The 9,743-nt window shown below is 48.4% G+C and overlaps 1 protein-coding gene across 1 annotated transcript; it reads right to left on the reverse strand.

Annotated features, from left to right (window-relative positions):
* Positions 1-3,895: 3,895 nt before the first annotated feature.
* On the reverse strand, positions 3,896-8,098 carry LOC122677282 (keratinocyte proline rich protein). Its single transcript, XM_043877230.1, has 2 exons — positions 8,066-8,098; positions 3,896-6,392 (listed from the first exon to the last, which is right to left on the reverse strand). The coding sequence occupies exon 2, from the start codon at positions 6,362-6,364 to the stop codon at positions 4,637-4,639; it is 1,728 nt and encodes a 575-aa protein (XP_043733165.1). The 5' UTR covers positions 6,365-6,392; positions 8,066-8,098; the 3' UTR covers positions 3,896-4,636.
* Between the last annotated feature and the right edge of the window lie 1,645 nt (positions 8,099-9,743).

Here is a 9,743-nt window from a genome sequence, read left to right on the forward strand (position 1 = left end):
AGCCTGGCTTGCAGAGTTTTGAGCATTACTTTGCTAGTGCGTAAGATGAGTGCAATTGTGCAGTAGTTTGAACATTCTTTGGCATTGCCTTTCATTGGGATTGGAATAAAACCTGACCTTTTTCAGTCCTGTGGCCACTACTGAGTTTTCCAAATTTGCTGGCATATCAAGTGCACCACTTTCCCAGCTTCATCTTTTAGGATTTTAAATAGCTCAGCAGTAAATCCATCACATCCATGAGTTTTGTCCATAGAGATGCTTCCCAAGGCCCACTTGACTTCGCATTCCAGGATGTCTGGCTCTAGGCGAGTGATCACACCGTCGTGGTGATCTGGGTCATGAAGATCTTTTTTGTATAGTTCTGTGTATTCTTGCCACCTCTTCTTTATATCTTCTGTTTCTGTTAGGTCCATATAGTTTCTGTTCTTTATTGTGCCCATCTTTGCATGAAATATTTCCTTGGTATCTTTTATTTTCTTGAAGAGATCTCTAGTCTTTCCCATCCTATTGTTTTCCTCTATTTCTTTGCATTGATCACTGAAGAAGGCTTTCTTTTGTCTCCTTGCTATTCTTGGGAACTCTGCATTCAAATGGGCATATCTTTCCTTTTCTCCTTTACCTTTAACTTCTCTTCTTTTCTCAGTAAGACCTCCTCAGACAACCATTTTGCCTTTTTGCATTTCTTTTCCTTGGGAATGGTCTTGAGCATTGCCTCCTCTACAGTGTCACAATCATCTGTCCATAGTTCTTCAGGGACTCTGTCTATCAGATCTAATCCCTTGAATCTATTTGCCACTTCCACTGTATAATCGTAAGGGATTTGATTTAGGTCATACCTGAATGGTCTAGTGGTTTTCCCTACTTTCTTCAAATTAAGTCTGAATTTTGCAATAAGAAGGGAGGCTTAGAAAAAGTGAAAGAAAGGAGAACTGCAGATAGATAGAAGCAGGATTCCAAGGAATCAGACATGAGCCTTAGACCCAATTTCTTACAATCCCTTGGACTACTTAGCCCTCATCTCTGGAAACTGGGCCCTCATTCTGATGCAGCATGGCTGGATGCCAGGTACAAAGGTTTGGCTGACCCCTGCTTCACATTGCTTGTGACTTGGCTAGTGAAGTGGCATTTCTAGCAATAGTCCATCAAACTGTTAAATGGAAATGATACTGTGCAACAAGTGGGTTGCCTCATATTAGTGTGGAATTCAAGGGGAGTCTTTCACAGGTCTTTGAACACCTTTAAAGCATTTTATGAATGATTTTTTTTTCCTCTGAAATGTTCAGCCCTGGTCCAGGAGACACTTTAAGTTTTGTTCAAATTGTTGACATAGAAGGAAAAGAGAGAGAGAGATCTGGGAGGCAGGTCGTCAGCAAAGAGATGGAGGGTGGGGAGTGAGGAGATGACCATACAAAGCCAATGCTGAAGGACTGCAGGGTATCCCGAACCTTGCTTCTGACTTTTCAGTCCCCACTGCCAAACGCATTTGAAAAGCCCTGAGCTTCTAAAGCACACAGACAGAAACACCAGCCAAACAGACATACTGAGAACATGTAAAGCCCCCAGAAGGACATGTAAACACACATCCTCCTGGGTACCCCTTTCCTCTGAGTGCTACAGATGGGCTGTGACTCTTTACTATGGGCCTGCCTGGGTGCTCAAGGCAGAGCATCCTGTCAGAGGAAGTGGAGGATGTTTGAGGCCAGTTCAGACTAGTGCTGGGAGAGAGGAGTGTTGGACCTTGAGCCCCTCTGGCTACTGGGAGATGGCATCACAGCCTCGGTCTGCCAGTGGGCACCAGGCTGTCAGGGGTTCTCTGGCTCAACCCCAGACTGACTCACCCAGGGACCCCTATATTCTACCATCTTCCAGTCCCTTTGCATATCCAGGCCTAGTTATCCTGGGGACCAGAGTCTGCCCCCTGAAGATAGGACAGGTAGTGGGACACTGTAATCAAAAGCCTGCGTCATGACCTTCTCCTGCACCTGGAGAGGGAGCAGTTTCTTAGAAGTGAAAGCCTTTCCCTCCCAGCCAGTCTGAGTTTCTTCTGTACCTGGGGTGGGGCTGGGGGGTGGCTACTCACCACCTCCCCCCAGACAAGGGGGTTCCTGTCAGTAGTGTGTTTGTGACAACAGGGGCAAGATCTAATGAAAATTGCCATCTGGGGCTTCCAGGCCTCTCCCCATCCTGCTATCTTCACTCTGACTCAAGGGCCTGGGTGATGGAAACCCTCAGATGCCCATGGGAGCCATTTGGACCCAACCAGACCTCTGGGGCCTAGGCCACAGAGCAGGTGCAGTCCCAGAGCAGCCTGGATTTTCAGAGAAGAAGCAAGGTGAAAGTGGAGAAAAACCTGTGAGACAACTCCAAAATGTTGTTGGAAAAATGACTTAGTTGATACAGGAAAGATCTATGGAAGAGGCTGTGACCAAGATGGATGGGACCATGAGTAACAGGAAAGAGTACAGGTTGTGAATGACATCTGGCTACACAACTAGGCAAGTCACATAAATCCTGTGGGATTATGTTTCCACCTCTGTCAAATGGCAAGTTGATAATGTCTTTGTGATGGACTGTTGTAGAAATTAGAGAATATATATACATGTATACACATACACATGCACATTCATATACATATTCATTTTCTACCTGCATGAGGCATTTCACTAAATCAATAATGACCAAACATTACCAGGTATCAGAAATATCTGGGGAAGAAAGTAAAATAAATACCTAGAGGCCTGGTTAAAACAGTTTTCTTGGCCTCACTCTCAGATTCTCTGCTTTAATAGGTCTGGAGTGATACATATGCATTTCTAACAAGGTCCTAGGTTAGGCTGATGCTACTGTTCTGAGTACCACCCTGAGAATCAGTGTGCTAAGCTGTGACAGCACATAAGCATTATGTTTCTCCCTTTTATGAGTACCTTCCTAGCAGATAAGCAAGGAATATTTGTCAATTAAAAAATCAATAAGTGGATTTCACAAAAGAGCCTTGGTTTTCTTTTGTACACACAGGGTTTTACTATGTGTTCTCTTGGGTCTTCATCATTGACATTAAGGGACTGGATCCCTTGGATGAGGGGAAGACATCTGAAGAGCCAGGCCCTGGATCTGTGGTTCCAGACTATTGAGCTAGAGTTATGGGGTCTTTTGGTGCTGTGGCCTGTGTGGAGGAGGGCACTATTGCCCAGGCCAAAGCCACCCCTGCTGCTCTCCTAAGAGGAGACTTTCTCATCTTCTAAGACCAAGGTGGCCTCAGCACACTCTCTTCTCTAGAGAAGCCCATCCCAGCATCATTTCCCAGCATCCTCTGTGGTATCCATCTCATCTTCAGGGAGGCAGAGGCATCTTCCCCTTTTCTGCCTCTCTAAGCCCTACCTTCATATACCCAAGACCACCCATGCCTAATGGAATTTGGGAGCAATCAAGGAATGCAAACTCAGCCTCAGATGTGTCCTTTTCTATTGTGTCAAAAAAAAAAAAAAGTGAATCATTTATTCTGAACCAAACAAGAATGTGTCCTGTGCAAAGTACCCCAGAGAGCCTATCCCAGACTCCCTCCCCCACCCCCCGACTCCACAGAAGTCACATGGCTATGACTAAGGCCCCAGAGTTGAGTGACCTACCCTACCCTGGCCTGAGACCTTTACCTCAAATAGAGGAGCAAGAGTTATCCTCCCTGTTCCCTTATTCCTCATCCCCTTCATCCACCTTTCCCAGCAGGGGCCAGGGACACTGATGGTAGACAGAAAACCTACAAGGCAGCCCACTCAGTCTAGGCTAAGGAAAGCTCAGACCATGAGTAAAATAAACCCAAGAAAGAAAGAAAAAAAAAAAAAAAAAAACTCATCCTAGGGAGTCAGGAAGGAGAAAGGACACAGGCACCATGTAGGACTTAGTGTGTGAGGGTATCATCATCTTTATTGTTACATGGTTTCCTCTTGTCTGCAGTCCTGTGGTTGCACATCAGGACAGACCATAGCTCAAGTTGCAAACCATAAGCCTTGCTGAGAAGCTGCCTGCTCTAGGAGAAGCACAGGACTGTGGGGATACTCTGACTCCACTCCAATGGGAGTTTACAACCTAGCTGGGCAGGTAGGACAGACACACCTGAAAAGTGAAATAACAATTCAAGAGATGTTGCAAGGCAGTTGCCAAATGGATGGTGTGGATGATGCAATGAATTCTAGGAAATCAGTCCAGGCTCCTGCAGATAGGAACAAATACAAAAGGCTCCATGGAATAGGTCTTGAAATACAGGTTGGATTTTTAGATACTGGGAGTAGCAGAGAAGTGGTCCGGGTAGTAGGGAAAGAGTGAGCAGAGGCTTAGGGGCAGGGGCCCCAAGGGGATGTCTTGGGAAACACCCAAGATGTGCCATGGTGGCCAGGCTGGTCTGGCTAGAACAGAGGATGTGTTTAGGGAGGAGTCAGATGTGAGGCTAAAGAGGTGTCTGAGACCCAGATGTGGATCCTGAGATGGCATGCAAAGGACTTTGGGCATCACTTCTGCAGCAGGGAGCCTCTGAAAGTCTTTGAAGAGATACAAACCAGAAAACATTGGAAATTGCGGCTGCTGGGAGTCGAGGATCAACATTTTCAGGGCAAAAGGTAAGGCCGTCTCAGCCGTGCTTTCTTTAAAAGTAGGCACCCTTTGCTCCACCACGGGTTCCACCTTTCACTCCAACTCTGACGCCTCCTTGGTCTCCACAACCACCAAGACCCTGTGACTCTGGAAGGCCTACATCGCAAGGTCTGCACCTAGGCTCACTCTCTTGCCACCAGTCATAACCAGCTGGGCCACAGATGGGGGCCTCAGTGTCCAGGCGGTGTGGACTGGACTCACGACAGCCTAGGTCTCCTGTGCACGGATTTGGATTTGGACCTGAGCAGGGGCTGGGACAACGTCGCGGATCCACACGTGGCTCTGGGCTTGGGCAGGGCGATGGAAGAGGAATTGGCTCCGGACGTGGAAAAGATTCTTGGCGCTCACAGGGCTGCGGACACGGACGCGGTGCTGGAAGATCACACTGCACTGGGCGAGGATGACGCGGGGCTGGATATGGCACTGGACGTGGTTCTGGATACACACAAGGTTCCAAAATTCGCCGTGGTGGAGAGCAGGGACGGAACTCTGGACTTCCGCAGCGCTCTGGACGTGAACACATACGTGGAGCCGGAAGTGGATGTGGGCGTGGGGCCGGAAGTGGACGTGGGCATGGAGATGGAGGTGGACTTCGCCGCCATGATGGCTCTGGACATTGGTCCAAACGCTGCGGAGGACGGAAGCTTGGGAGTGGACACGGCTCTGCATGTGGTCTCAGATCCGGGCAGGAGGTAACCCAGGAGGGTCGTGGGGCACAACTCTCAGGGCAGCGTCTGATGGGAGGAATCTGAACAGAACACTTCTGGGGGGGAACCTGCTTGGGGCAGCGAGGGGAGGAAATCTCTATTCGGCACTTGGGTCCACATCTCTGAGAGCAGCCAAAAGTGGGACGCCGAGAACAGTCACTGTTATAGATGGGCTCAGAGCGGCGGGGTGGGGTACAATAGTTATAGGAGCTCGGAGAACATCTTGACGGCAGGCAGCTACTGCTGTAGTAGGGCTCAGAACGTCGTGGTGGGGAGCAGCTGCGGTAAGAAGGCTGCAGCTGGCGAGGAGGGAGGCACCTGCTGGTGCTCCGAGAGCGACTCTGTGCAGGAAAGCTCCCGTAAGAGCCCTGGGTCTGGCACTGGGGCGCACAGGTGCTAAATGAAGCCCGGGACTGGCGCTGGGGGGCGCAGCTGCTGTAGGAGCCCTGATATTGGCACTGGGTGGAGAATCTTCCCTGAGGCTGGCACACCGGGGGACCTGTTACATAAGTCTGGACAGGCTGAGGTGCTGGGCAGGGTACATAGCTCTGGCCTGGGCATTCCACATAACAGGTTTCTGTATAACAAACTGGAGCACATTCTACATAGCAGGTCTGCACGGGGCATGGGCCTTCACACTGCACATAGGAAACCTCAGACTGCAATGGAGCCTGGCTTTGAACACATGTAATCTGAGGCTGGCTTGGAGCCTGACCCTTCGCCTCGGTGGTCTTAGACTGGCATGGAGCTTGGCCCTTCACCTGGGTGGTCTTAGACTGGCATGAAGCTTGGCCCTTCACCTCTGTAGTTTTAGACTGACATGGAGCCTGGCATTTTACCTGGCAGACTTGAACTGGGCATGGTGCAGGGCACTCCACAATTTGCATCTCGCAGGGAGCTTGGACCACCACCTGGCTGTTGGCACAAGGGGCCTGGGAGATACAGAAGGGGGAACATGTCACACAGTACTGGGGGTGCGGCTGGTAACACTGAATCTGCTGCTGGTCACACATGGTTCTGATGCAGGCAAGTAAGCAGAACCTGAGGGTAGAAAGACCAAGATCAGGAGGGTGAGAGTTGTTGGAGAGTGGTGACCAGGACTAGGGGAAGATACCCTGCTTATTTCCTGGCCTTTCCTCCCCTACCTTCAACTTGTACCCAAGAGTCCTTACAGAGTGAGCTGGACCCAAGATTAGTCACCATTGCCCACAAGATCTGCCTTGAATCTGCCAAAAGACCTGATCTGAGGGAGCTTCAAAGGGACTGCAAATGGGCATTCCAGTGTCCAGCACAAGAGGGCGCCAATGACAAGAGAATTCCCTCACTTCAGCAAGTCCTAAGAGGTGGGAGGGAGCTTTATATGAAGTAGAGAGAAACCTTCCTCCCAAGGCTGTAACCCAAAGTGGGAACTCCACACCCACAGGAGCTTGGATGTCCTCAAGTGCTCACACTGGCAACTTGCACATACGTGCAAACATGCAAAAGGGCACATATGGGAGCAAGCCCCAGAACTCCCAGGTGCCTCAGCGGTAAAGAAACTGCCTGCAGTACAGGGGACGCGGGTTTGACCCCTGGGTCAGGAAGAGCCCCTGGAAGAGGAAATGGCAACCCACTCCAGTATTCTTCTTGCCTGGAAAATCCCATGGACAAAGAAGCCTGGCAGGCTACAGTCTATAGGGTTGCAAAAAGTGAGACACAACTGGGTGACTATGCACACATGCACTCAGGCACCATCTGCACTCAAAGAAAGTATCCACTGTAGATTAAAGGATCCAGTCACTTACCAGACAGCTCAAACCCAGCATAAAATGTTTGTTTCTCTCTATTCAGTCTTTTTAGGTGAATTTACTTGAACAAGCCCTTGTGGATGTATGCAAAACACGCACATACCAAATACACCAACCTTGGAAAGGCTCAGGACTGTCTTGGAAACTTGCCTAGGCAGATTCCTGATGTCAGTCACCTCAGCTTTCAGAAATGTTTTCTCCCCAGCCCCTCTGAGAGGCAAGGCACAGTTACCTAAGATGGGGTGACCCAGAAAGTGCAAGTTTCCTAAATCATAAGACTGACATTCAGGCACACATAAAGCTCTAAATAGCAGAGTGTTACAAACACGATGTGGGGGTACAGGCATGCTCCCCAACAGCAGACTTAGCCAGGGAGAAACTGAGGGCCATCCCCATTCCTCTGTCCTCCTCAAATCTGCCCGTTCATGGGCATCAGCCCAGTGACCAGCACAGCATGGAGACTGTTTTGACAATTAGTCCATCCGTCAAAACACATCTCCCTGAACTGAGATACTGAAATACTTCTAATGAAGAGCAAAGCCTTCCACTGTCTATTCTTACAGCCTGTCTAAGTATACATGTCCTTGAGGAAGGTAACCCTCTTACACACATGTCTGCTCACAAGAGGTAAATTAATAATCCATCTTTTCCAGAGAAAGAGGTCCTGATGCAAGAAAATGGTACCTAAGGATAAGACCATGGTTATCCAAGGCAAATACACTGACTTCAGTGTCCCAGCTTTTCAGCCCAACTCTGTAGATATTCTTCCTTCATCCTCTAAAAGCCCTCCAGACTGTTCTCCTCTGAAGGAGTACCTCTCTTTTTCTGGTCCCAGGGTCTGCCCTCACTGTGCCTCATCCTTGTGAATCTGGGAACCCCTTGGGCATCATCCAGACCCCAATCCCAAGACCCAACCCCTAGACTCACCCTCCTCACAGGCAAGCAGTCATTCAGGCTGAGGAATCTGGAGAGAGGACTGTATATAAAGGCTTCTGGGTCTGACTTAGACCATGAGACAACTGGTTGGCATCTGCCGGGCATCACCCAATTCCAGCAGCCAGTCACCTCCCTGTATGCTTGTCCTTGCAGTCACCTATAGAATGTGGGAGTGTCTCGCCTTAGTGTCGAAGCCTCTGAGCTATGAAGGAGCAGGTCCTTGTTTTCTTCCTCCTTCTTAACACTGTCAGTTTTTTCTCCATTCCTAGAAGACCTGGTTGAGGGGATGATGAGGTGTGGCAAAGGCATATTTTCTCTTGAAAGATGATTCCAGGCCCCTACATTCCTTCGTGTCTCAGATTCTAACCAGGTAGAGAAAACAGAAGAAAAATCCTTCTTTAAATTAAATAACAGATAATTCACCTCAGTTCAGTCATTCAGTTGTGCAACTCTTTTCCACCCCGTGGACCGCAGCACACCAGGCTTCCCTGTCCATCACCAAGTCCCGGAGCCTACTCAAACTCATGTCCATTGAGTCAGTGATGCCATCCAACCATCTCATCCTCTGTCGTCCCCTTCTACTCCTGCCTTCGATCCCTCCCAGCATCAGGGTCTTTTCCAATGAATCAGTTCTTTGTATCAGGTGGCCAAAGTTTTGGAGTTTCAGCTTTAGCATCAGTCCTTCCAGTGAATATTCAGGACTGATTTCCTTTAGGATGGACTGGTTTGATCTCCTTGCAGTCCAAGAGACTCTCAAGAGTCTTCTCCAGCGCCACAGTTTAAAAGCATCAATTCTTCAGCACTCGGCTTTCTTTATGGTCCAACTGTCACATCCATTCATGACTACTGGAAAAACCAGAGCTTTGACTAGATGGACCTTTGTTGGAAAAGTAATGTCTCTGCTCTTTAATATTTTGTCTAGGTTGGTCATGACTTTTCTTCCAAGGAGCAAGTGTCTTTTAATTTCATGGCTGCAATCACCATCTGCAGTGATTTTGGAGCCCCCACCCTCCCCCCCAAAAAAAGTCAGCCACTGTTTCCATTGTTTCCCCATCTATTTGCCATGAAGTGATGGGACTGGATGCCATGATCTTAGTTTTCTGAATGTTGAGTTTTAAGCCAACTTTTTCACTCTCCTCTTTCACTTTAATCAGGAGGCTCTTTAGTTCTTTGCTTTCTGCCATAAGGGTGGTGTCATCTGCATATCTGAGGTTATTGATATTTCTCCTGGCAATCTTGATTCCAGCTTGTGCTTCATCCAGCCCAGCATGGATGGGCTCTGCATATAAGTTAAATAAGCAGGGTGACAATATACAGCCTTGACATACTCCTTTCCAAATTTGGAACCAATCTGTTGCTCCTTGTCCAGTTTTAACTGTTGCTTCTTGACCTGCATCCAGATTTCTCAGGAGGCAGGTCAGGTGGTCTGATATTCCCATCTCTTTAAGAATTTTCCAGAGTTTGTGGTGGTCCACACAGTCAAATGCTTTGGCATAGTCAATAAAGCAGAAATAGGTGGTTTTCTGGAACTCTCTTGCTTTTTTCATGATCTAACAGATGTTGGCAGTTTGATCTCTGGTTCCTCTGACTTTTCTAAATCCAGCTTGAACATCTGGAAGTTCACAGTTCATGTACTGTTGAAGCCTGGCTTGGAGAATTTTGAACATTA

Source organism: Cervus elaphus, chromosome 20 (genome assembly GCF_910594005.1).
Source record: "Cervus elaphus chromosome 20, mCerEla1.1, whole genome shotgun sequence".
In the NCBI taxonomy this organism is placed as follows: Eukaryota; Metazoa; Chordata; class Mammalia; order Artiodactyla; family Cervidae; genus Cervus; species Cervus elaphus.

Coding starts and splice junctions, on each gene's coding strand:
- LOC122677282 (XM_043877230.1), bottom strand. CDS start 6,364: ATGTGTGACCAGCAGCAGATTCAGTGTTACCAGCCGCACCCCCAGTAC.